The 26,600-nt window shown below is 46.7% G+C and overlaps 1 protein-coding gene across 1 annotated transcript; it reads left to right on the top strand.

Annotated features, from left to right (window-relative positions):
* The first annotated feature begins 304 nt into the window (after nucleotides 1-304).
* On the top strand, nucleotides 305-26,412 carry LOC109869202 (WD repeat-containing protein 47-like). The gene is made up of 17 exons (XM_020459173.2): nucleotides 305-639; nucleotides 2,182-2,351; nucleotides 3,205-3,288; nucleotides 3,509-3,593; nucleotides 4,875-5,006; nucleotides 7,007-7,183; nucleotides 7,360-7,862; nucleotides 8,261-8,369; nucleotides 11,329-11,522; nucleotides 13,391-13,660; nucleotides 16,411-16,480; nucleotides 19,389-19,549; nucleotides 19,705-19,877; nucleotides 20,095-20,265; nucleotides 20,409-20,540; nucleotides 20,616-20,834; nucleotides 24,853-26,412. Exons 2-17 carry the CDS (start codon nucleotides 2,194-2,196, stop codon nucleotides 24,993-24,995), a joined length of 2,781 nt encoding a protein of 926 aa, XP_020314762.1. The 5' UTR covers nucleotides 305-639; nucleotides 2,182-2,193; the 3' UTR covers nucleotides 24,996-26,412.
* The last annotated feature ends 188 nt before the right edge of the window (nucleotides 26,413-26,600 follow it).

The raw sequence follows: 26,600 nt of genomic DNA, 5'->3' as shown, positions 1-26,600 counted from the left end.
GCAATCAAATGAGAATAATACCAACCAGATTTACATCGTATCACTGTCTATCGTAATCCTCTTTAAACCTTTTCAGAGGGCCATGTCCTTCAAGCATTTAATTGCATTTACCCGACTGTTGAATTTCCCACTGTGAATCTGCGATTACACGTACATGGAACATTTCCTAATCTGGGAGGTGAAGGCATGGGATTATCCATCCAACATCCTGTCCTCTCTTGGATTTGGAAGTGACACACACCTGACAAGTAATTATCTCATTGCAAGTGGCATAATTGGACGTTGATTACAGTTTATTTGATGATCATTTTCAATGGATGGTAGGGAATGTCGATCGTTATCGCAAGGGCTATGCGGGTTTTATGTTGCAAGAGAAGAGACGCTTGGGGCGCCTCTATGAAAATACTGAGGTTTGATTGGTAGACAGACGAAGCGTTGCGCTTGACAACCGAAGGGGCTGGGTAGCAGGCGACTACCAGCAGCAGAAATCGATCCGAGAAGACAACAGAAAGGGAGAGACAAACAACAAAAGAGACTGACGAACAAAACGAAGAAGAATCGCTCGGACAGCTACGATTTTCAACAACAGAAACAAATCTAAGGAGCGTGTCTTTTCAGCCCATGTATTTTTAGACCAAGGTGAGCTTTAAATCGCATTGAGGGCGTGTTTGTTAATGTGTGGGAAGCCTCGCCACCCATCCCGTCTGTGCTGCTAGCGGATGATGCATGTCTCTCGCTTGGCCTGGCTAGCCATTCTTCTAGTCATGGTCTGAATCTGTCATAGCGGTGTTCCGTCTGCCTTCCTGACAACAGTACTTCACATATGCTCATGTTAGGTAGTTAGTTAGTATTTCGGAGAAATGTGTGCTTCTCGTGTCGTTTATTTCATAACATCAGACAAGAACAGGTTGGGGTGAAGCAGCTAGCTAACTAACGTTACTTAGCTAATGTTAGTAGCTAGCTAGCTAATTGTATGTGTTGAACCCCACCCATAGCTGCAGTGCCTAGCTACATTGTTAGCTAGTTCTAGATTGTAAATAGATGTTGATCTATTGGAACCCTATATAACGTTATAAGTTGTATAATTAACTAGTTAGCTAGTTCAACCTATTTTTAGGTGATGCGCTGCGCATAGTTTCCTTGCTGCTGCTGTGACACCAGCAATGAATCTTTGCATGCAGTTTGGTTGTTCATTTTCTTATCTGAATGTTTTGTTGATTGCCAGATATCTAACATTGCTTTTTGTTGATTGCACCTATTCTTATACTAAATGTAAAAGCAGAATGTTGTGACATGTATCAGTATGTTTTGAGCAACTACTTGCTTGGACATGTTGTTAATAACAATGCAGATTGCAGTGCAACACCAAGATAGCAGGACTATTGACATACTGTAACTATCTAAATCCTTACTCAGCATTCAGGCTGCGTTATCCCCTGTGCAACTGTAGCCTAAGCAGTAAATCAATTAAATCGGCGGCAATATAACCTGTTTGCACTTGTAGGGTTGATGGCAATTGTCATAATTTGTGGCTCAAATCCTAATTATCATGACAGTAACCTAAATCAATGGTATTTCTCCTATTTTTATCTCCTGGTGAACCCTTGAACAAAAGTGAAATTAAATATGGTTACAGTTCACGTCTGTTAGCCTTCCTGGCATGGGGTTTCCAAACTTGGTCAATTTTCCATGAATGCGATCCTAATCCATAATGTGTTATTGTTATTACTACATAATTAATAGCACATCTGTGATTGGATTAACTCTCTGCTGCAGACTTTTTACTGACGCTGATTTGCTGTTAATCTGCTAATCACAGTGGTCAGATTTGGTGCTTGATTCCATTATGTTGAATTGAGGATTTCGTCATGTTGTTCACATTGAGCAGGCCTGGGTTTCCCTTAGCTTGTTTTCTGGGAGGAATGGAAATATATTATGCTAGACTTCTTGAAAGTCTATTCAAAAGTAAACAAGGTCAGTTGTAACAGTTGTTGGCCAAGTGAAAATATCAGGAGCAACAAAGACTGTTGAACACAGTGTGGCAATAAAGAGACATTGCATTACATTAAGAATTGATTGTTTAGCAGACAGATACTAGGCTGCCTTTCTATAATCAACATGAGAGCCTCCATTTATGGTGTGTTTACTTACCCTGAGTTTTGGTGTTGGTGTGTGTGTCAGCCTGTCATCACCATGACAGCCGAGGAGATCATCAATGTGAAGGAGGTGGAGATCATCAAGGTGATCCTAGACTTCCTCAACTCCAGGAAGCTCCACATTAGCATGCTGGCCCTGGAGAAGGAGAGTGGAGTAATCAACGGACTCTACTCTGACGACATGCTCTTCCTCAGGTACACAAAGGCCTGGGTCGTATTCATTAGGCAGCAAACGGCAAATAAAACTAAAACAGAGAGCGACTACTTGGGCTATCCAAAAAGGAATGTCCATTTTTGTTTTCTGTTGCAAAATGTTTTGTTACGTGTGCCCTAATGAATATGTCCCTGACATGACTGTTTGGGTCTCACTATGTGGATAGTGTTAGAAATACAAAGGGTTTGGGGCTCTCCCATAGCATATCAGGACCTCCATAAGCGATTGCTGCAAAACAACAGTTGACAGATTAATTAGAGTTAATTATAATTATTTGGAAGTGCCATTTTTCAGGCTCATATTAATAGGTCACTGGTTGCTGAACTAAGTGCTGAAACACAATGTTCAGAAAGTGTATTATAAATTCCTTTGTTCATGCAATAATGATCCAGACCACCTCTATGCTAGACTGGATTGGAGTGCCCCTTTTAAATGTCAGCCAACAGTGTACTGTTACACCACTTTGGTATTCCACTCAGCTGAGTTTGTGAAATGACTGGAGTTGGACTCCCTTTCACACAGAGGGCCCCACTGTTACCTGATGACCATTCACTGCCTGTCTTATCTGCCCCTGTATGACACTGACCAATCAAGACAATCTGTTTCCGTAGGAGATGGCAAGCAGGGAAGTGAATTGGAGAATCCCTTGTTTACATGTTTGGTTGGTTTTTGTTCTGTGGTTTTGTTTCTGTATTATGACGTGTACTGAAATGATCTAGCTAGTGTGAATAGCCTCCGAGCACGTAACAGGGGCTGCATTAGCTGTCACTAACACAGAGTATTTTACACACGATTTATTGTCTCGCTTTTTTGTTGAATTGTTTCTCTGTCCAGGCAACTGGTGCTAGATGGGCAGTGGGACGAGGTGCTTCAGTTTATTCAGCCACTGGAGTGCATGGACAAGTTTGACAGGAAAAGGTGAGACTTCATTAATATGACACTAATTCTGTGGTCAGAAATGAATGTATTTAGTCTGACTGTACCTGACTATTTCTACACTTAGCAATGCTACATTATTGCCTTTTCAAACAACTACACGTTAGCAACCTGACACCCAGGCTTGACTGTACAGGCAGATGCTGGGTTTGAATTACTTTTCTGAGACATGTTCTTGGGCCATAATATATTGTTGTCGTAGGTTCCGTTACATCGTCCTGAAGCAGAAGTTTTTAGAGGCCCTGTGTGTGAACAACGCCATGTCTGCTGAGGACGAGCCACAGCATGTGAGTCAACAGACAAAGAATAGCCCCTCTCTCTCAATTAATTTTAAAGGGGGCTTTATTGGCATGGAAAACGTGTTTACATTACGAGTGAAATAAATAAAAATGAGAAGACAAACTATTCGAATTTAACAGTAAATATTGCACTCAAAAGGTTTTAAAAGAGATTGACATTTCAAGTGTCATGTCGGCTATGTACAGGGTTTTACATCAGCTATGTACAGGGTTTTACATCAGCTATGTACAGGGTTTTACATCAGCTATGTACAGGGTTTTACATCAGCTATGTACAGGGTTGTACATCAGCTATGTACAGTGTTTTACATCAGCTATGTACAGTGTTTTACATCAGCTATGTACAGGGTTTTACATCAGCTATGTACAGGGTTTTACATCAGCTATGTACAGGGTTTTACATCAGCTATGTACAGGGTTTTACATCAGCTATGTACAGGGTGTAGTACGAATAGGATCTCCGCCTCCCTCTCTCGCCCTCTTCCTTCCTTGCCGGACCTTGTTCTAGTTGTCTGTCTCTGGCATTACATCTTCCTGTCTTTGTTTACCTGTCTCCTCTGTCTCCCTCTGGATGAGCAAACAAATTTGCCACAAATCACGAAACAGCCCTCCTTTCTTTCTCCATCTGTCACTGCCTCTTTTTTTTGTTCCTAGTAAACACACAATGTCTGAGCTTTCTCTACTCCTTGTCCTATATTAGCGTAGTCACAGAGAATGCAGATCTGAAACCAGCTTGTGTCTCCTGACTGGATTAGTGTGGGCTCCTCCTGTGTTTGTGGACAAGGTTGCGTTCACACAGGCAGCCCAATTCTGATCTTTTGTCCAGCATGAGTTAGTGTGTGTGACACGTGAGTTTCAATGTGTTTGTGTTCGGTCTAGATTTGTTTCTCCTGAAAATCTCTTTTACACATTTATTCGAAGCAGTTCAAAGCAACGCTGCCATTTTTTTCCTTGGACATGATAGCAATCTGGGCCCTTCTACCTTGGCAGTTATAATCTAGGTCTCAGAAACCGATAACAAGCAGCTACTCTTCTACAGGATCTACAGACATTCTGGGTTTGGATGTTCAAAACCCTTATGTTTCATCCCTCCTTCTCTCTCAGTCTCTGGGGGAATGTTGAGTCTTGATGCCACATTGCCTCTAGAAATGAATAAATATGCATAAAAGGCCTTTTTTTGTGTGTGTGAACACTCTACACTGCTACATGTGAGGGAAACATGAGTCAATGTGAGGTGGCTCAAAATCTAAACTCTCTCTTCTCTCTCAGTTGGAGTTCACCATGCAGGAGTCGGTGAAGTGTCTTCATGCCCTGGAGGAGTTCTGTCCATCTAAAGATGACTACAGCAAGCTATGTCTGCTCCTCACTCTGCCTCGTCTCACCAACCACGCTGAGTTCAAGGCATGACACGTTTTATAGTTATCTGATCTTATGAATGGTATCTGTTCATTTCAAATAATAATAATGCATATAATAATACTTTTATTCTAGCACTGTGATTGATGATAATATTTACTTTGAAGAAATGTGGGTAATGGTTTACTTAAAGCAGGTATCAAAGGGCAGTATTACATTGTTATAAGTATGTGTGAGTGTTTATGATATAGCTATAGATTAATAATAAACATACAGTACCAGTCTAGTTTGGATACACCTGCTCATTCAAGGGTTTTTCTTTCATTTTTTTTAACCATTTTCTACATTGTAGAATGAACTATGAAATATCACATATGGAGTCATGTAGTTACCCAAAAAGTGCTGAACAAATCAAAATATATTTTAGATTTTTCAAAGTAGCCACCCTTTGACTTGATGACAGCTTTGCACACTCTTAGGATTCTCTCAACCAGCTTCATGAGGAATGCTTTTCCAACAGTCTTGAAGGAGTTTCCACATGCTGAGTTTAAAATTTTAGTCCATCCCCTCGCCGGGCTCAAACCAGGGACCCCCTGAACACATCAACAACTGACACCCACGAAGCATCGTTACCCATCGCTCCACAAAAGCCGCGGCCCTTGCAGAGCAAGAGGAACCACTACTTCAAGGTCTCAGAGCAAGTGACGTCACCGATTGAAACGCTATTAGCGCGCACCACCGCTTACATGAGCACTTGTTGGCTGCTTTTCCTTCACTCTGTGGTCCAACTCATCCCAAACCATCTCAATTGGGTTGAGGTGGGTGATTGTGGAGGCCAGGTCATCTGATGCAGCACTCCATCACTCTCCTTCTCAGTCAAAATGCTCTTTAAACAGCCTGAAGGTATGTTAGGTCATTGTCCTGTTAATTAACAAATGATAGTTCCACTAAGCGCAAACCAGATAGGATGGCATATCGCTGCAGAATGCTGTGGTAGCCATGCTGGTTAAGTGTGCCTTGAATTCTAAATAAATCAGTGTCACCAGCAAAGCACCATCACACCACCTCCTCCTCCATGCTTCATGATGTGAACCACACACCTCCTCCTCCATGCTTCATGATGTGAACCACACGTAGATCATCTGTTCACTTAGTGTCTCACAAAGACATGGAACCAAAAATCTCAAATTTGTACTCTTCAGACCAAAATAAAGATTTCCACCAGTCTAATGTCTATTGCTCGTGTTTCTTGGCAGAAGCAAGTCTCTTCTTATTGGTGTCCTTTAGGAGTGGTTTCTTTGCAGCAATTTGACCATGAAGGCCTGATTCACACAGTCTCCTCTGAACAGTTGATGTTGAGATGTGTCCGTTACTTGAACTCTGAAGCATTTATTTGCACTGCAATCTGAGGTGCAGTTAACTCTAATGAACTTATCTTTAGCAGTGTGTCTTCCTTTCCTGTGGTGGTCCTCATGAGAGCCAGTTTCATCATAGCGCTTGATGGTTTTTGCGACTGGACTTGGATGATTGACTGTCGTTTCTCTTTGCTTATTTGAGCTGTTCTTGACATAATATGGACTTGGTCTTTTACCAAATAGAGCTGTCTTTTGTATACTACCTCTACCTTGTCACAACACAACTGATTGATTGGCTCAAATGCATTAAGAAGGAAAGAAATTCCACAAATTAACTTTTAGCAAAGCACCTGTTAATTGAAATGCATTCCAGGTGACTACATCATGATGGTTATTTCATAGTTTTGATGTCTTCACTATTATACAATGTAGAAAATAGTAAAAATAAAGAAACCCTTGTATGAGTTTCTAGTAGGGGTATCTAATCTTTTTACTGGTTCTGTATGGTCATATTATTTATCCATAACTCAATAGCATGTTTTATTATTCATCTATAGCTAGATCTTATTTTTTCAATGTGGAAGTTTTCCAACTGTCTCCAAATATATTATTATGAGACGACCCTGGTGTCATGGGTGGGGTTTTATCTAAATGACTAAAGTATGAATTGTATAAATGTTTCACCTCCAGGACTGGAACCCCAGCACGGCACGGGTGCACTGTTTTGAGGAGGCGTGCACCATGGTGGCAGAGTTCATCCCTGCAGACAGGAAGCTGAGTGAGGCGGGGTTCACTGCCTCAGGGAACCGCCTCTTCCAGCTCCTCATTAAAGGAGTTCTGTATGAGTGCTGCGTAGAGTTCTGTCAGGTGGGGGGGATCCAAGTGTTCTGTGAACAAAGCATTGTACAAATGACATGCATTTTAGATCATATATGATATTCATGCTTGGTGAATAGGATGAATGGATGGATGGATTGGTTGATTTAGTTAGTTTAATGATTGATTGATTGATTGACTAATATATTGTGTGCCTCTGTCTCCAGAGCAAGGCGACAGGCGAGGAGATCACGGAGGGCGAGGTGCTCCTAGGGGTGGACATGCTGTGTGGGAACGGCTGTGACGACCTGGACCTGTCCTTACTGTCCTGGATGCAGAACCTGTCCCACAGTGTCTTTTCCTGTGCCTTCGAGCAGAAGTTGCTTCAGATCCATGTGGACCGCCTGGCCAAGCCTGCCAAGGCCAGCTACGCAGACCTCCTCACCCCTCTCATCAGCAAACTATCCCCCTACCCCTCCTCGCCCCTCCGCCGCCCCCAGTCCGCAGACACCTACATGTCCCGGTCTCTGAACCCGGCCCTGGATGGCCTGTCATATGGGCTGTCTGGCCAGGATAAGAGGGGCCCAGGGGGGGACACTGCAGGGAGGAAGGGGATGTCCCCCATGTCTCATTCCTTCGCTAACTTCCACACGGGGGGTCAGAGTCTGAGCAGGAGTCTGATGCTGGACAGCTATGACTGCCACAGCATCTTTGAGGAGTCTCCTGAGAGGTGCGAAAGATGAGGATAATTTTGATTTATGTTGCACTTTTTCCAAAACATATTTTTATTATGTAGTACGGGCATGACAAATCATTATAGTTTTCCTGTAGAAGAATGGCCGAGCATCGTCTAGGATAGGCTAAGCATTGACATGATTTCACCTGTTGGATTCAGCCTGGAGTAGACGGAGGACTAAGCTCTGTAGTAGGAAGCACTAGAGAGCCTCTACCTTCAACGACTGTTGAAGAAGACGCTCAGTGATGCTCAATAACACCCACTTATTAAGGAGTAGCAGAGTGACAGTAGTGATTATCTGAGGAGTTTCTGGACATTACAGCAGTCGTTAATGCAGTAACATGCACATTACGTAGTCCATTAATGTGGTCTCTCTGTGTCTGTCTCTGTAGCTCCAGGACGGACACGCCCGTGGATAAGATGATGAGTTCAGGCACCCTGCGCCCCGACTCCGCCCCTGGAGAGGACGCCCCGTCACCAGGCTCTGCAGAGAGGAACGAGGTAAACACCTGATGAGGAGGATTTACCATGTCTCTTTTGCTAAATATACACATTTTGGCCTTTTGAACCGGTTCAGACAAACCCTACAGAGTCATCTTCCCTACTGATGTGTGATGATTGGTGTTGTGGAGAGAGTTACTTTCAAAGATGGTGGCGTCCCTCACTCTAAATATAGGCCTGAGATGAATCTGTCTGAGAGACTCACTGAGTCATTGACCGTCTGTGGCTTACAGAGCCTGGGTTACACCCAAGACCTGCCACCTGCCCTATTCTCTTTCTCTCTTCCCTCATCCCTCTCTCTTTCACTCTGTCTTCCAGAACAGTACAGCCCAGAGGACACTAGTTGCCTGACTTCCCTCTAATTATGGCCTAGCCTTAGAGGAGAGCAGACTGTTCTCTGCTCTACCCTGCCACAGCTATCCTGTCTAGCCTATAGCCAGACTGTGAGTGTAAATCCCTGCTTAGACTGATAAACAGACCAGTAGCAGAGTGGGACATCTCTGTCTATACCCCCCGCCTCTCTCTGTCTCTACCCCCCGCCTCTCTCTGTCTCTACCCCCCGCCTCTCTCTGTCTCTACCCCCCGCCTCTCTCTGTCTCTACCCCCCGCCTCTCTCTCTGTCAGCACAACCAAGAGGAGGGAGAGAGGTGGGAGGGGGGGGGCTAGCAGCGCAACCAAGAGGAGGGAGAGAGGTGGGGGTGGGGGGGGGGGGGTGCTACCAGCACAACCAAGAGGGGGGAGAGAGGTGGGGGGGGGGGGGGGGGGGGCTGGCAGCACAACCAAGGAGGGAGAGAGGTGGGGGGGGGGCACACAACCCCCCCCCACCTCTCTCCCTCCTCTTGGTTGTGCTGCCAGCCCCCCCCCCCCCACCTCTCTCCCTCCTCTTGGTTGTGCTGCTAGCCCCCCCCCCCCACCTCTCTCCCTCCTTGGTTGTGCTGCTAGCCCCCCCCCCCCCACCTCTCTCCCTCCTCTTGGTTGTGCTGCTAGCCCCCCCCCCACCTCTCTCCCTCCTCTTGGTTGTGCTGCTAGCCCCCCCCACCTCTCTCCCTCCTCTTGGTTGTGCTGCTAGCCCCCCCCCGCCTCTCTCCCTCCTCTTGGTTGTGCTGCTAGCCCCCCCCCCACCTCTCTCCCTCCTCTTGGTTGTGCTGCTAGCCCCCCCCACCTCTCTCCCTCCTCTTGGTTGTGCTGCTAGCCCCCCCCCCGCCTCTCTCCCTCCTCTTGGTTGTGCTGCTAGCCCCCCCCCGCCTCTCTCCCTCCTCTTGGTTGTGCTGCTAGCCCCCCCCCACCTCTCTCCCTTCTCTTGGTTGTGCTGCTAGCCCCCCCCCCCCCACCTCTCTCCCTCCTCTTGGTTGTGCTGCCAGCCCCCTCCCCCTCTCTCCCTCCTCTTGGTTGTGCTGCTAGCCCCCCCCACCTCTCTCCCTCCTCTTGGTTGTGCTGCTAGCCCCCCCCCCCCACCTCTCTCCCTCCTCTTGGTTGTGCTGCTAGCCCCCCCCCCCCCCCCACCTCTCTCCCTCCTTGGTTGTGCTGCTAGCCCCCCCCCCCCCCCCCCCCCCCCCCCCCCCCCCCCCGCCTCTCTCCCACCTCTTGGTTGTGCTGCTAGCCCCCCCCCGCCTCTCTCCCTCCTCTTGGTTGTGCTGCTAGCCCCCCCACCCACCTCTCTCCCTCCTCTTGGTTGTGCTGCTAGCCCCCCCCACCTCTCTCCCTCCTCTTGGTTGTGCTGCTAGCCCCCCCCCCCACCTCTCTCCCTCCTCTTGGTTGTGCTGCTAGCCCCCCCCCCGCCTCTCTCCCTCCTCTTGGTTGTGCTGCTAGCCCCCCCACCCACCTCTCTCCCTCCTCTTGGTTGTGCTGCTAGCCCCCCCCACCTCTCTCCCTCCTCTTGGTTGTGCTGCTAGCCCCCCCCCCCACCTCTCTCCCTCCTCTTGGTTGTGCTGCTAGCCCCCCCCCCCACACCTCTCTCCCTCCTTGGTTGTGCTGCTAGCCCCCCCCCCCCACCTCTCTCCCTCCTCTTGGTTGTGCTGCTAGCCCCCCCCCCCCCCCTCTCTCCCTTCTCTTGGTTGTGCTGCTAGCCCCCCCCACCTCTCTCCCTCCTCTTGGTTGTGCTGCTAGCCCCCCCCCCCCCCCCACCTCTCTCCCTCCTCTTGGTTGTGCTGCTAGCCCCCCCCCCCACACCTCTCTCCCTCCTTGGTTGTGCTGCTAGCCCCCCCCCCCACCTCTCTCCCTCCTCTTGGTTGTGCTGCTAGCCCCCCCCCCCCACCTCTCTCCCTTCTCTTGGTTGTGCTGCTAGCCCCCCCCCCCCACCTCTCTCCCTCCTTGGTTGTGCTGCTAGCCCCCCCCCCCCACCTCTCTCCCTCCTCTTGGTTGTGCTGCTAGCCCCCCCCCCCACCTCTCTCCCTCCTCTTGGTTGTGCTGCTAGCCCCCCCCACCTCTCTCCCTCCTCTTGGTTGTGGTGCTAGCCCCCCCCCCCACCTCTCTCCCTCCTCTTGGTTGTGGTGCTAGCCCCCCCCCCCACCTCTCTCCCTCCTCTTGGTTGTGCTGCTAGCCCCCCCCCCCTGCCTCTCTCCCTCCTCTTGGTTGTGCTGCTAGCCCCCCCCCCCCCCCCCTCTCCCTCCTCTTGGTTGTGCTGCTAGCCCCCCCCCCCCCCTGCCTCTCTCCCTCCTCTTGGTTGTGCTGCTAGCCCCCCCCCCCCCTGCCTCTCTCCCTCCTCTTGGTTGTGCTGCTAGCCCCCCCCCCCCTGCCTCTCTCCCTCCTCTTGGTTGTGCTGCTAGCCTGGCCCCTGGTCGACGTGTTACGTTAATGCCCATCTGAAAGCAGAGGGTACAGTAGAGGAAGTTAAGACATCCTCTTCCTCTCTCTGAAGGGGTGTGCCGTCCCTTCTGGCTTTGAATGTGAAAGGCACTACGTAAGAAGTTGGCTGTACTTCCAACAGTTCAGAATTTGGTTTGTTGTTTTACCACCTTAGTTGCGTGACTCGACAGAGAAGTTTGAAGAGTTCTACCGCCAGCGTTTGAGGGTCCAGCAGCACCTGGAACAGAAGCAGCAGCAGAGACAACTCTACCAGCAGATGCTGCTGGAGGGAGGGGTACAACACAGTGACCAGCCAGCCCCCGGGACAGACGCCATGCAGCACAGCCTCACTGAGACGTTCCTCAACAGGTTAGACATACACACAGCCCAGGACTTCAGTTCCCTAATAGGTCAGCTATTCATTCACCCACCACAGTTCTGCTTGATTATGTTTTGATGAGTTGATTTCCATTTTGACTCTCCTTGACTTGAACTGTTCCCTCTGCTACAGACCTCAGATGTTACATTATGTAATGTACTAGTTCTTCCTGCACCTAATGGATGGAACAAGGGTTTCTCTGTTGTTGAACATTTTAGTTTAAATCAAGCACTCCTCACTCTTTGGAAAAAAACTACCCCTGTCAGACTTAGACGGTGCAGCCTTCCCTGTACAACTCATGGAGAGACACTGACCATATATCTAAACATTCAGGACAGGCTGCGTTCAGGATGATTTAAAACATATGGGAACATTTTGAGTCTACTTAGAAGAACAGAAAGGAAAGAACTAAGAAAGGCCCCAAAGAATCCTAATGATGTCATTATGCCCTGCCCTTCTAAATAATGGAGGGGGAGGTTTGAATGGGAAGGGGGAGGGATGGAGGGGGAGGGATGAAGGGGAAGGGGGAGGGATGAAGGGAAGAGAGGGATCAAAAGCTCTTTGTCCAACTGATGCACACCACAGTCTAGAAGGGAGAGTATGGCCTGACCCTATGATGTCATCTCTATCAAAGACTATATACAGTATCAGTAGACGGATTCTATTTCCTGTGGCTGATGTCATAGAGCCCCTATCTAGGGTTCTATATCTACGGTAAAAACACAATGTTAATGAGAGTCCAGCCTGGAGGATGGTCCCCCGTTGGACTGTTGTATTGTCCTGTTCCACAACATGTTTCCTGCTGCTTAGAGAGAGACTGTCGTGTTCTTCCACTAACAGGGTCTGAAAGGGGAGGTTGAATTGTGTGTGTGGGGAAGGTGGTCTCAGGGGTGTTGTTGCGGGTGGTTGTCGATGGGTAGGTGGTTCTCTATGGGTAGGTGGATATCTATGGGTGGTTGTCTATTGGTAGGTGGTTCTCTATGGGTAGGTGGATATCTATGGGTGGTTTTCTATGGGGTGCGTATAATGGAACTTAGTACGGAGCCCCAGATGGGGCAGGGTGTGCCTGGGAGTTGGGCTGGGGAGAGGTGGGGTGGAGGAAGCCACAAGCAACCCCCCACCCACCCACCTCTCCCCAGCCCAACTCCCAGGCACACCCTGCCCCATCTGGGGCTCCGTACTAAGTTCCATTACACACCCCATCATTACACCACCCATAGGTAACCACCCACCCATAGGTAACCACCCACCCATAGACAACCACCCACCCATAGACATCCACCTACCCATAGACAACCACCCGCAACAACACCCCTCTGAGAACACCTTCCCCAAACCAAACTCCACACACACACATACATTAACACTTATGCTCCCCTGTTCTTTATGAAGTGTCTTTAGTACCCTGAGCACCAGCTGCTCCTGTGGTGCCTGGAACCAAATAATCATTATCTAACTATGCTCTCTGTCTGTGTGTCTGGAGCCAGACTGTCATTATCTAACTGTGCTCTCTGTCTGTGTGTCTGGAGCCAGACTGTCATTATCTGTCTGTGTGTCTGGAGCCAGACTGTCATTATCTAACTGTGTGTCTGGAGCCAGACTGTCATTATCTAACTGTGTGTCTGGAGCCAGACTGTCATTATCTAACTGTGTGTCTGGAGCCAGACTGTCATTATCTAACTGTGTGTCTGGAGCCAGACTGTCATTATCTAACTGTGTGTCTGGAGCCAGACTGTCATTATCTAACTATGCTGACATCAGAGTGACATTTACATGAATTACATTAGTAAAGAGACATGACACAAGACCAGCAGAGATTACACCTGTGTGTGTTACCCGGTGTGTTCTGTCTACCCAGGTCTATTCAGAAGCTGGAGGAGTTGAATTTAGGGATGGAGAGTCTAGGGGAGGAGGTCCAGTCTCTGTCCCAGCAGTGTAACGGCACGGGCCCGACCCCCGAGAACAACAACAACGGTGACCCCGCAGGCCTGACCCCTGACCCCACTGGGACCCTGACCCCCGAGCAGGGCCGCCCTCAGGGAGGAGGGGTGGTCAGCAGCACCCCACAACGCACTGCAGGGGGACGGGAGGTGCCCCCACCTAATGAATCCCCCGTGGTCTCCCAGAGGTGAGATACGTGTGTGTGAGGGGCGGTGGAGTGTGTCTGTGGGTGGGGTGTCTATATGGCGAGTGTGCATACATGTGTTTTTCTTTGTGTACATGGCAGGGTTTCTATTAGGAAAATTTGGCGCTGGACCCCGTGACCGGCAAGATTTTTATTTACCAGACATTTGAGAAATGCATATGCATTGGCTGCGTAACGCGTTACCGAGTCCACCCACTGTAAACTCAATTACATTATAATTCATCTGAACAGAATATAAATTGGCTTGTAAAGTTGTAATAAAACAATGTTCTTATAGCAACAACAGGTTTTATTGAAAAGCATAGCACTGCCTGTTGTATCTTCATCCCTGCTGGAAATCAGAAATGAATATCATGAAGAAACACAATTCAGCCTAGAAGGACAAGTCGCCTTCACATTAATTAAACACAATATGTACTATTGCATATAATTTGTGAACGACCTGCCCTATAGGCTGTTTGTATGAATATTTTAATTAATAAATAACAAAGCACAGCTGTTTTCAAATAAAATCGAGGTCTCTCTAATTTAATTTAGCCTAGGCATGAGCAAATAGGCCTAATAAATAACAACTGGGGAGAGGTGTTGGAGGAACACCAGGGCCGGTCTGCCATTAAGCACCACAGCAGGGGAGAGGTGTTGGAGGAACACCAGGGCCGGTCTGCCATTCCACACCACAGCAGGGGAAAGAGGCCTAATAAATAACAACTGGGGAGAGGTGTTGGAGGAACACCAGGGCCGGTCTGCCCCACTCCCACTGCCATTCAGCACCACAGCAGGGGAAAGAGGCCTAATAAATAACTGTGGAGAGGTGTTGGAGGAACACCAGGGTCTGCCCCACTCCCACTCCCACTCAGCACCACAGCAGGGGAAAGAGGCCTAATAAATAACAACTGGGGAGAGGTGTTGGAGGAACACCAGGGCCGGTCTGCCATTCAGCACCACAGCAGGGGAAAGAGGCCTAATAAATAACAACTGGGGAGAGGTGTTGGAGGAACACCAGGGCCGGTCTGCCCCACTCCCACTGCCATTCAGCACCACAGCAGGGGAAAGAGGCCTAATAAATAACAACTGGGGAGAGGTGTTGGAGGAACACCAGGGCCGGTCTGCCCCACTCCCACTGCCATTCAGCACCACAGCAGGGGAAAGAGGCCTAATAAATAACAACTGGGGAGAGGTGTTGGAGGAACACCAGGGCCGGTCTGCCATTCAGCACCACAGCAGGGGAAAGAGGCCTAATAAATAACAACTGGGGAGAGGTGTTGGAGGAACACCAGGGCCGGTCTGCCCCACTCCCACTGCCATTCAGCACCACAGCAGGGGAAAGAGGCCTAATAAATAACAACTGGGGAGAGGTGTTGGAGGAACACCAGGGCCGGTCTGCCATTCAGCACCACAGCAGGGGAAAGAGGCCTAATAAATAACAACTGGGGAGAGGTGTTGGAGGAACACCAGGGCCGGTCTGCCCCACTCCCACTGCTATTCAGCACCACAGCAGGGGAAAGAGGCCTAATAAATAACAACTGGGGAGAGGTGTTGGAGGAACACCAGGGCCGGTCTGCCATTCAGCACCACAGCAGGGGAAATAGGCCACAAAAGGAGGAAGGTATAAAACTAATGTTGGACAATCACATTTCACATGTAAATAAATTCATTAAGGCTGGTTCATTGATGGCATTGTAAAATTAGATTCATGTGAAGCGAGGCCCGCGCCATGCATTTATGAAAGCGCCTATTTCCAAAGATCAAATGATATCTCTTTTTACAGTTCTACTGGATGATAATAAATGATTATTATAATTGGATCTATCTTGGGGTCGTGACTCACGTCATGTGATATACGTGGCTTATTGATAACTACTCTGTTTCCTACTATAGACAGTTGGCTGCATATTGATTGCAACATTTTAACTGATGTGAATAGTTGTCAACTATGTTTAGTTTAAGTGTTACTGAATAAACTCAACTGAAATGCACATGGTCCACATCATTACTCTAGTCTATCAATCCATTCCAGTCGTTGTACTATACATGACAGAGGGGTGGCAGCAGACGTGCTAGGACAGGCCTGACCAACACAATAATATGCCTAACTTAGTTGGGTGTGCAGTGGACCTTGGCCTGCTGCTGTTGGAAAGTAAAACTTGTGCATCAAGCTGCTCCAAGGAGTTGGACATCAGCCTCATTACTTTGTCTTCAAGAAGGTGGCCATCTTGAGGCCATCTTTACTCTGTTTTTGGAGAAAGAATCCCCTCTCTGCGGGAACACTGGAACTGGGGATAATCTACACAATCTTCGTAAAGTTTGCCCAGTCGAGGGACACTTAGCTGAAGTCTCTTATGAGGACCTTGTGTCTTTTAAAGTGAGTAACAAAAGAAACACACGCCTACACTGTCCCAGCAGCTTCAGGATTTAAACATTTTTATTGTTCTCCAATGACGGCCTACCAGAAAACAGTGGTTAACTGCCTTGTTCAGGGGCAGAACGACAGATCAGGGACTCAATCCAGCAACCTTTCGGTTACCTGCCTCCCACTGATTTATTATCCTATGAAGTATATTTGCCTTTGAATTTGGAGCACATCCACCGGTATTATGAAAACATTATTTTGTAATGGCCGGCAACAAGTTCTACACTTATCAGCCAAAGGCAGGCATTTGCCTGCTCACGGAAACCCTGGTACAGGGTATGCACAGAGCAATGTACTCATGCTATATCTGTGTGTGTTCTAGTCCCGAGAAAGTAGCTGGACAGACCTCTGGATTAGATGACTCGCCAGGAGCCCTCACCCGGAGTAAAGAGGTAGGTTCTCTTTCTCTCACATACAGTCTCTGTCTACACTCCCACTGTAGGCTTAGCAGGACATGAATCTCTCTCTGGGATGGGATAGGGTGGGGATCCTGTATCCACTATGATGTCATGCACAGTAACCCTGGATTATACCCTGTGAGGAGTGGAGATTTAATCCATTAGATTCCAGTTAAAATCAGCAGTGATAAAGGCTGTTGGCTCTGTTTCAGAATCATGAATAGCATAAGGCATAGAAGATCAACACAGATTATACTGGTAATTACAGTGCCTTCGGAAAGTATTCACACCCCTGGACTTTTTCCACGTTTGGTTGTTACAGCCTGAATTTTAAATCGATTAAATGTAAACCAGTGAACCAAGACAATCTACACACAATAACCCAAAAAGTCAGTGGAATTATGTTTTTAGATTTTTTTCATAAATTGATTACAAATGACAAGCTTAATTGTCTTGAGTCTAAGTATTCAAACCCTTTGTTATGGCAAGCCTAAATAAATTCAGGAGTAACAATTTGATCAACATGATTTTTAAATGACTACCTCATCGCTGTACCCCACACATATAATTATCTGTAAGGTCCCTCAGTTGAGCAGTGCATTTCAAACACAGATTCAACCAGAAAGACCAGGGAGGGTTTCCAATGCTTCACAAGGAAGGGCACCTATTGGTAGATGGGTAAAAAAATAAATAGACATCGAATATCCGTTTGAGGTTACTGTTACGGGAATTTCATAATTCCTATGTGTGTTCATTAACCAATTCTATTTGAAATCACTCTGTTTCTAAAGATTTGTAAGATCCTTATTTGCATAAAATAGACAAGAGACCAGTCTTATTAAAATTAGATAGTATTTATTCTCGGAGCGTGCTCCCATGGAACCATGTACAACAGTTCATATACAAAATATGACGTCATTGGTTATAGAATGAATCTCCTCCTCTCGACCAAGACAAAGCAGGTTCAAAAGTTTATTCCAACCCACTAGCGCACACTCCAGACACACACGATATATCAAGATTATCTTCTGAAGTCTCACCATTATCTATCACTATTTAGCAGACAGTTCCAGATAACGGAAAACCTAGGGAGGCTCTCGCGGTCTTAACTTTAACTGGGGCGTTTAGATGAGTCGGTTCAAACATAGGTTAATGATCCTTTTTGCGTACTTAACACACAACCCATTTCCTCCCCAACCTAGTTGGAATGGTGTTTATTATGTTTAATTACTCCTTGTTCATGCTACATAATCCCTTATGAATTAATATTATTAATCAGATATAATAAAACAGGGTAGAGTTTAATTAGTTCTAGTTCTATTTAAATGTAGATATTGTTTACTCATAAAATTCCTATCAGTTACATTACAGCCTTATTCTAAAATGGATTAAATAAAACTATTTCCTCAGCATTCTACAAACAATACCCCATAATAACAAAGCGAAAACAGGTTTAGAAATCTTTGCAAATTTATTAAAATAAAAAAAACATACCTTATTTACATAAGTATTCAAATGCTTTGCTATGAGACTCGAAACTGAGCTCAGGTGCATCCTGTTACCATTGATTTTTCTGCAACTTGGAGTCCACCTGTGGTAAATTAAATTGCTTGGACATGATTTAGAAAGGCACCTATCTATATAAGGTCCCACAGTTAACAGTGCATGTCAGAGCAAAAACCAAGTCATGAGGTCGAAGGAATTGCCCGTAGAGCCCCGAGACTGGATTGTGTCCAGGCACAGATCTGGGGAAGGATACCAAAACATTTCTGCAGCATTGAAGGTCCCCATCATTCTTAAATGGAAGACGTTTGGAACCACCTGAGCAATCAGGGGAGAAGGGCCTTGGTCTGGAAGGTGACCAAGAACCAGATGGTCACACTGACAGAGCTCTAGAGATCCTCTGTGGAGATGGGAGAACCTTCCAGAAGGACAACCATCTCTGCAGGCCTTTATGGTAGAGTGGCCAGATAGAAGCCACTCCTCAGTAAAAGGCACATGACAGCTGCTTGGAGTTTGCCAAAAGGCACCTTAAGACTCTGACCATGAGAAACAAGATTCTCTGGTCTAATGAAACCAAGATTGAACTATTTGGCCTGAATGCCAAGCGTCACGTCTGGAGGAAACCTGGCACCATCCCTACAGTGAAGCATGGTGGAGGCAGCATCATGCTGTGGGGATGTTTTTCAGCAGCAGGGACTGGGAGACTAGTCAGGATTGAGGAAAAGATGAACGGAGCAAAGTACAGGGATCCTTGATGAAAACCTGCTCCAAAGTGCTCAGGACCTCAGACTGGGGGCGAAGGTTAACCTAAACAGGACAACAACCCTATGCAAACAGCCAAGACAACGCAGGAGTGGCTTCGGGACAAGTCTCTGAATGTCCTTGAGTGGCCCAGCCAGAGCCCGGACTTGAATCCGGTCGAACATCTCTGGAGAGACCTGAAAATAGCTGTGCTGCGACGCTCCCCATCCAACCTGACAGAGCTTGACAGGAACTGCAGAGAAGAATGGGAGAAACTCCCCAAATACAGGTGTGCCAAGCTTATGGCATCATAGCCATGAAGACTCAAGGCTGTAATCGCTGCCAAAAGGTGCTTCAAAAAAGTACTGAGTAAAGGGTCTGAATACTTATGTAAATGTTTCAGTATTTCATATTTCAGTTTTTTATAATTCAGCAAAAATGTCTTAAGCATTTTTTGCTTTGCCATTATGGGTTAATGTGTGTAGCTTAATGAGGGGGGACTGTATCTGTGTTTGTGGGCAGGCCTATGTTTGTGAGAGACTGAGACTGTTCTTAAGTCTGCTGGCGGGCTACTTTGGCATATTTTCTCCTAGCTCGGTACCTGAGGATAGAGGGCTATTTTAATTCTGGTCTCTGATGTTCATTTTGTGTGTTGCAGGAGGACAAGGCCAAGCCCCTGTTTGTAGCTGTGAATACCCTGGAAGACACTCAGGCAGTGCGCGCTGTAGCCTTCCACCCCACGGGAGCGCTATACGCCGTGGGCTCCAACTCTAAGACGCTACGCGTGTGTGCCTACCCAAACACACCACTGGACACCAGGTAATACACACACACACACACACATTGAGGGACAGACACACAGCCTAATCATTCCTGAAATGATTTATCTACTGTTCAACTACTTTGAGCTATTCTGCTGTTAAGAGACTACGATTTAGCTCTCTCTCTCTCGCTCTCCCCCTCCCCTCCCTCAGTGGGGTATCAGGTATGACCAAGCAGCCGGAGGTTCGTTTTAAGAGGAATAAGCACCATAAGGGTTCTATCTACTGTGTGGCCTGGAGTCACTGTGGACAGCTGCTAGCCACTGGCTCCAACGACAAATATGTCAAAGTCCTGCCCTTTAGCTCAGAGACCTGCAACGCCACAGGTAAACTCAATACAAGGGTTGGGAGGCTATTCCATCTTACATACACTCTATACACAGATTAGGATCAATTCCATTCAATTCATCTCCTGAAATGACTGACTATTGAGTAAAATCCAATGTACAACTGACAAAGAAACTTGCAGTCGTCTTATTTTCTCTTCGAACTCTTAGTTTGTTTTCGTCTTACTCCCACTCTCTGTTTCTGTCCCTCTCTCAGGTCCAGACCTGGAGTTCAGTATGCATGACGGTACCATCAGAGACCTGGCGTTCATGGAGGGACCAGAGAGTGGAGGGGCCATTCTGATCAGCGCCGGAGCTGGAGACTGCAACATCTACACCACTGACTGTCAGAGAGGACAGGGCTTACACGCTCTCAGTGGACACACAGGTACACACACACTCATTTGCTCCACAGTACTCATTTACACACTCATGTACTACGTACTTAATCATATCATATTTCCTATATGGAAATTAAAGGCCTCCACGAGAGAGCGACATGAGACTGATGATCTGTGCCTTCATCCTCAGGTCATATCCTGTCTCTGTATACGTGGGGAGGGTGGATGATAGCGTCAGGCTCCCAGGACAAGACTGTGAGGTTCTGGGACCTGAGAGTACCGAGCTGCGTTAGAGTGGTGGGCACTGCCTTTCATGGATCAGGTGAGTACTGCTACCTCACACACACACACACGTGTTTCTTTGACTCGCTTACATATGTCTCTCTCGTCCTCTCAGGCAGTCCTGTTGCCTCGGTAGCGGTGGACCCTAGCGGTCGTCTCCTAGCGACGGGCCAGGAGGACAGTGGCTGTATGCTTTATGACATCAGAGGGGGACGCATGGTGCAGACATACCGGCCCCATTCCAGTGATGTGCGCTCCGTTAGGTTCTCCCCCGGGGCACACTACCTGCTCACTGGTTCCTACGACACCAAGGTCATGATCAGCAACCTGCAAGGTAAGGAAGACATCTAGTGGCTACGTCTGAAATGATTCTATTTTCTATGCACGGGGGGGGGGGGGGGGGGTCCATCAAAGCTACACACAATGACAAAGCAAAAAAAAATGGAAATCTCTCATTTCCATAAGTATTCAGACCATTTACTCAGTACTTTTTTCAAGCACCTTTGGCAGCAATTACAGCCTTGAGTCTTCTTGGGTATGACGCTACAAGCTTGACATACCTGTATTTGGGGAGTTCTTCCCATTCTTCTCTGCAGATCCTCTCAAGCTCTGTCAGGTTGGATGGGGAGCGTTGCTGCACAGCGGTTTTCAGGTCTCCAGAGATGTTCGATCGGTTCAAGTCCGGGCTCTGGCTGGGCCACTCAAGGACATTCAAAGATTTGACCCGAGGCCACTCCTGCGTTGTCTTGGCTGTGTGCTTAGTGTCGTTGTCCTGTTGGAAGGTGAACCTTCGCCCCAGTCGTAGGCCCTGAGAGCTCTGGAGCAGGTTTTCATCAAGGATCTCTCTGTATTTTGCTCTGTTCATCTTTCCCTTGATCCTGACTAGTCTCCCAGTCCCTGTCACTGAAAAACATCCCCACAGCATGATGCTGCCACCACCATGCTTCACCGTAAGGATGGTGCCAGGTTTCTTCCAGATGAGACGCTTGGCATTCAGGCCAAAGAGTTCAATCTTAGTTTCATCAGACCAGAGAATCTTGTTTCTCATGGTCTGAGAGTCCTTTAGATGCCTTTTGGCAAACTCCAAGCGGGCTGTCATGTGCCTTTTACCGAGGAGTGGCTTCAGTCTTGCCACTCTACCATAAAGGCCTGATTGGTGGAGAGCTGCAGAGGTGGTTGTCCTTCTGGAAGGTTCTCCCATCTCCACAGAGGAACTCTACAGTCGTTGCCAAAGGTTTTGAGAATGACACAAATATTAATTTTCACGTCGTCTGCTGCCTCAGTTTGTATGATGGCAATTTGCATATACTCTAGAATGTTATGAAGAGTGATCAGATGAATTGCAAATGCAAATGAACTAATTCACAACAAAAAAACATTTCCACTGCATTTCAGCCCTGCCACAACAGGACCAGCTGACATGTCAGTGATTCTCTCGTTAACACAGGTCTGAGTGTTGACGAGGACAAGGCTGGAGATCACTCTGTCATGCTGATTGAGTTTGAATAACAGACTGGAAGCTTCAAAAGGAGGGTGGTGCTTGCAATCATTGTTCTTCCTCTGTCAATCATGGTTACCTGCAAGGAAACATGTGTAGTCATCATTGCTTCGCACAAAAAGGGCTTCACATGATGACATGATGACTCCTTGCTGTCCCCAGTCTACCTGGCCATGCTGCTGCTCCAGTTTCAACTTCCACCTGACTGTGCTGCTGCTCTAGTTTCAACTGTTCTGCCTTATTATTATTCGACCATGCTGGTCATTTATGAACATTGAACATCTTGACCATGTTCTGTTATAATCTCCACCCGGCACAGCCAGAAGAGGACTGGCCACCCCACATAGCCTGGTTCCTCTCTAGGTTTCTTCCTAGGTATTGGCCTTTCTAGGGAGTTTTTCCTAGCCACCGTGCTTCTCCACCTGCATTGCTTGCTGTTTGGGGTTTTAGGCTGGGTTTCTGTACAGCACTTTGAGATATCAGCTGATGTACGAAGGGCTATATAAATAAATTTGATTTGATTTGATTTGATTCACAGGCAAGGATATTGCTGCCAGTAAGATTGCACCTAAATCAACCATTTATCGGATCATCAAGAACTTCCAGGATAGCGGTTCAATTGTTGTGAAGAAGGCTTCAGGGCGCCCAAGAAAGTCCAGCAAGCGACAGGACCGTCTCCTGAAGTTGATTCCGCTGCGGGATCGGGGCACCACCAGTACAGAGCTTGCTCAGGAATGGCAGCAGGCAGGTGTGAGTGCATCTGCACGCACAGTGAGGTGAAGACTGAGGATGGACTGGTGTCAAGAAGTGCATCAAAGAAGCCACTTCTCTCCAGGAAAAACATCAGGGACAGACTGATATTCTGCAAAAGATACAGGGATTGGTCTGCTGAGGACTGGGGTAAAGTCATTTTCTCTGATGAATCCCCTTTGATTGTTTTGGGCATCTGGAAAAAAGCTTGTCCGGAGAAGACAAGGTGAGCGCTACCATCAGTCCTGTGTCATGCCAACAGTAAAGCATCCTGAGACCATTCCTGTGTGGGGTTGCTTCTCAGCAAAGGGAGTGGGCTCACTCACAATTTTGCCTAAGAACACAGCAATGAATAAAGAATGGTACCAACACATCCTCAGAGAACTTCTCCCAACCATCCAGGAACAGTTTGGTTTGGACGAACAATGCCTTTTCCAGCATGATGGAGCACCTTGCCATAAGGCAAAAGTGATAACTAAGTGGCTCGGGGGAACAAAATTTATATTTTGGGTCCATGGCCAGGAAACTCCCCAGACCTTAATCCCATTGAGAACTTGTGGTCAAGAGGCGGGTGGACAAACAAAAACCCACATTCTGACAAACTCCAAGCATTGATTAAGCAAGAATGGGATGCCATCAGTCAGGATGTGGCCCAGAAGTTAATTTTGCAGCATGCCAGGGCGGATTGCAGAGGTCTTGAAAAAGGGTCAACACTGCAAATATTGACTCTTTGCATCAACTTCATGTAATTGTCAATAAAAGCCTTTGACACTTATGAAATGCTTGTAATTATACTTCAGTTTTCCATAGTAACATCTGACAAAAATATCTAAAGACACTGAAGCAGCAAACTTTGTGGAAATTAATGTGTCATTCTCAAAACTTTTGGCCACAACTGTAGAGCTCTGTCAGAGTGACCATCGGGTTCTTGGTCACCTCCCGGACCAAGGCCCTTCTCCCCCGATTGCTCAGTGTGGCCGGCCGGCCAGCTCTAGGAATAGACTTGGTGGTTCCAAACTTTTTCCATTTAGGAATGATGGTCACTGTGTTCTTGGGGACCATCAATGTACCTTTCCCCAGATATGTGCCTCGACACAATCCTGTCTTGGAGCTCTACGGACAAAACTCTTCGACCTCATGACTTGGTTTTTGCTCTGACATGCACTGTCAACTGTGGGACCTTATATAGACAGGTGTGTGCCTTTCCAAATCATGTCCAATCAATATAATTTACCACCGGTGGACTCTAATCAAGTTGTAGAAACATCATGGATGATCAATGGAAACAGAATTTCTAGTCTCATAACAAATGGTCTTATGCCACTGCTACTTGATCTATGCATAGTCACTTTAATTCTACATGTACATATTACCTCAATTACCTCGACACTGGTGCCCCCACACATTGACTCTAACGGTACCGCATGTATATAGTCTCGCTATTGTTATTTTACTGCTGCTCTTTAACTACTTGTTACTTTTATTTTTTTTTAAACTACATTGTTGGTTAGGGGCTTGTAAGTAAGCATTTCACTGTAAGGTCGACTACACTTGTTGTATTCGGCGCATATGGCTAATATTTGATTTGAATACTTATGTAAATAAGGTATTTTGTTATTTTGAATACATTTCTATACATTGTCATTATAGGGTATTGTGTGTAGATCTGAGGAAAACGTTTTTTTTTTCAAATCCATTTTGAATTCAGGCTGTAACACCACAAAATGTGGAGTAAGTCAAGGGGTATGAATACTTTCTGAAGGCACTGTAGTGCACTACTTTCAACCAGGGCCCATAGATCTCTGGTCAAAAGCAATGCACTATGTAGGGACTAGGATGGCATTTCAGACAGTCACTAAATAGTCTGGTGATGGTTGTTGTTGTTCAGTCTGTCAGTGTTTTGTGATTTGTTGGTCTAATAATTAAGCAAAAGAAACCTAGATGTATTTATTTGGTTTAGCTGCTTTCATTGACTTGAGGAATCACTATCCAGGTTGGAAAGCTAATCAGTGTCCAAAATGCCTGAGTCCCATCCCTGCTCACAAGTCCAAGCACATGTATTTAGGCTCTTTGTACACACAATAATGTGTTTTTGTCTGTGCAGGTGACTTGACGAAGCCGTTGCCCCTGACTCTGGTAGGGGAGCACGGTGACAAGGTGATTCAGTGCAGGTGGCACACACACGACCTGTCCTTCCTCTCCTCCTCCGCTGACCGTACCGTCACACTCTGGACACACAACCCCTAACACACACACGACCTGTCCTTCCTCGCCTCCTCTGCTGACCGTACCGTCACACAACCCCTAACACACACACGACATGTCCTTCCTCTCCTCCTCTGCTGACCGTACCGTCACATACTGGACACACACTCAACCCAACCCCTAGTACACACACAGTGGACATGAATAACCTATAATACACAACCTGGATGCACCCTACACTCCCTCACCAGTTGCAACCAACAGGACGGCTTATCCCTCTGGAGTGAAGTCCGAGTATCAAGGTTTGATTTCATGCTCAGCTCCCCTCACATCACTGCTTCTGGGAACAACTCTCACTCTGGCAACTGCATCCTGTACTTAGTGGTTCAACAGGTGTGTCTGGGGGGGTGGGGTACAATGAGGGAACTGCACCAACTGGAGATGTTTTGCTACAGTGCATTGTTTCATATGGTGCCTTGAGTTATCCAGTTTCCACAAGAGCTTTATCAATACAGAAACCCACGTGGGTCCTCTCCATTTCAGGGTCCAAGTTGTGACATCATTCCAGAAACAAAATGTACATTCCTCATTAGTTTGCACAGTCAGTGTGTTTGTTACAACTTGTTACCATGCTGCTATTATTTGAGAAGAAACCAATGTTGTGATCTAAACTGCTGACTGTGTGGTTCATTACATCAGGTGATCAGTGTGGGATATCAACTATCGAGTTGAATCTGTTGCTTCGATCAATTAGCTGTTGTCAATACTACTAGTATACCCCTAATGTGGAACTTTACGATGTCTAACGCTACTGTGCAAGTTTGCCTATCGAGTCGCTGGCTTTGTAAAAAAATATACTTTTGGGGGGGGACTTGTACGTTGTCGTGTTTAGTGCAAAATGCTGTCTTCGGGCAGATAGTGTTTCTTGCATTGGCTTGCTTTCAAATGGAAAAATAAAATACTGGTTTTAGATCAACATGGAAGGGAATTACAGATCTACTTTTTGGCTTGGCCAGATGCAGCAGCGTACAGTTAAGTTGTAAGCAACAATCACTTGTATAGCTTTACTTAGTTCTGCAATGTTACTGGTTGTTACCTAGATGGCAGTCTTGGACCATATAAAGGGATTCTTATGCACAATGAAATCTTAGAAAAAGCTCTACATCACATTTATGAACCTGTATTGATGGCCATGTTTAGTTTCTGTATCTTATGTTTGCACCAGACACTTATCAAGATGCAGGCTTGAGTTTTAGGTTTTGTTCATCAATTTTAAAATAAGGCCAAACAAACAGATGTATTTATCATTTGTTATATTATATGTCTAGTCATGATTTTCTGTTGATATGAAATAAGATGGTGGTTCTTGTATTTAGCTTTTATAAAAACTTGTTTTAAGTGACAGAGAAATGAAAGTGTGTTCGCTGCGATGGTATGTAAATAAAAGCCTCTGACCCTTGACTGAACTAGTGTGATCTGATAGGATATACTATGCATTGGCATAGGACTGTAGTTAGTACACACTAAAAGGTCTGAAGTTTGAGATGTATCATTCAAGAACTTTAGGAATAAGATGTAAGCATACTTCCAGGGCCGACAGATGGCCGCCTCGCGTTCCTAGGAATTGTTTTGTCAGAAGCACTTCAC

The sequence above is a fragment of the Oncorhynchus kisutch genome, linkage group LG30 (genome assembly GCF_002021735.2).
Source record: "Oncorhynchus kisutch isolate 150728-3 linkage group LG30, Okis_V2, whole genome shotgun sequence".
Lineage (NCBI taxonomy): Eukaryota > Metazoa > Chordata > Actinopteri > Salmoniformes > Salmonidae > Oncorhynchus > Oncorhynchus kisutch.
Note: the sequence above shows the minus strand (reverse complement) of the source record. Positions and strands in the feature narration are given on the sequence as shown.

Coding starts and splice junctions, on each gene's coding strand:
- LOC109869202 (XM_020459173.2), top strand. CDS start 2,194: ATGACAGCCGAGGAGATCATCAATGTGAAGGAGGTGGAGATCATCAAG. Junction 3,289..3,508: donor GACAAGTTTGACAGGAAAAG/GTGAGACTTCAT, acceptor TTGTTGTCGTAG/GTTCCGTTACATCGTCCTGA. Junction 20,835..24,852: donor CATGATCAGCAACCTGCAAG/GTAAGGAAGACA, acceptor TTGTCTGTGCAG/GTGACTTGACGAAGCCGTTG.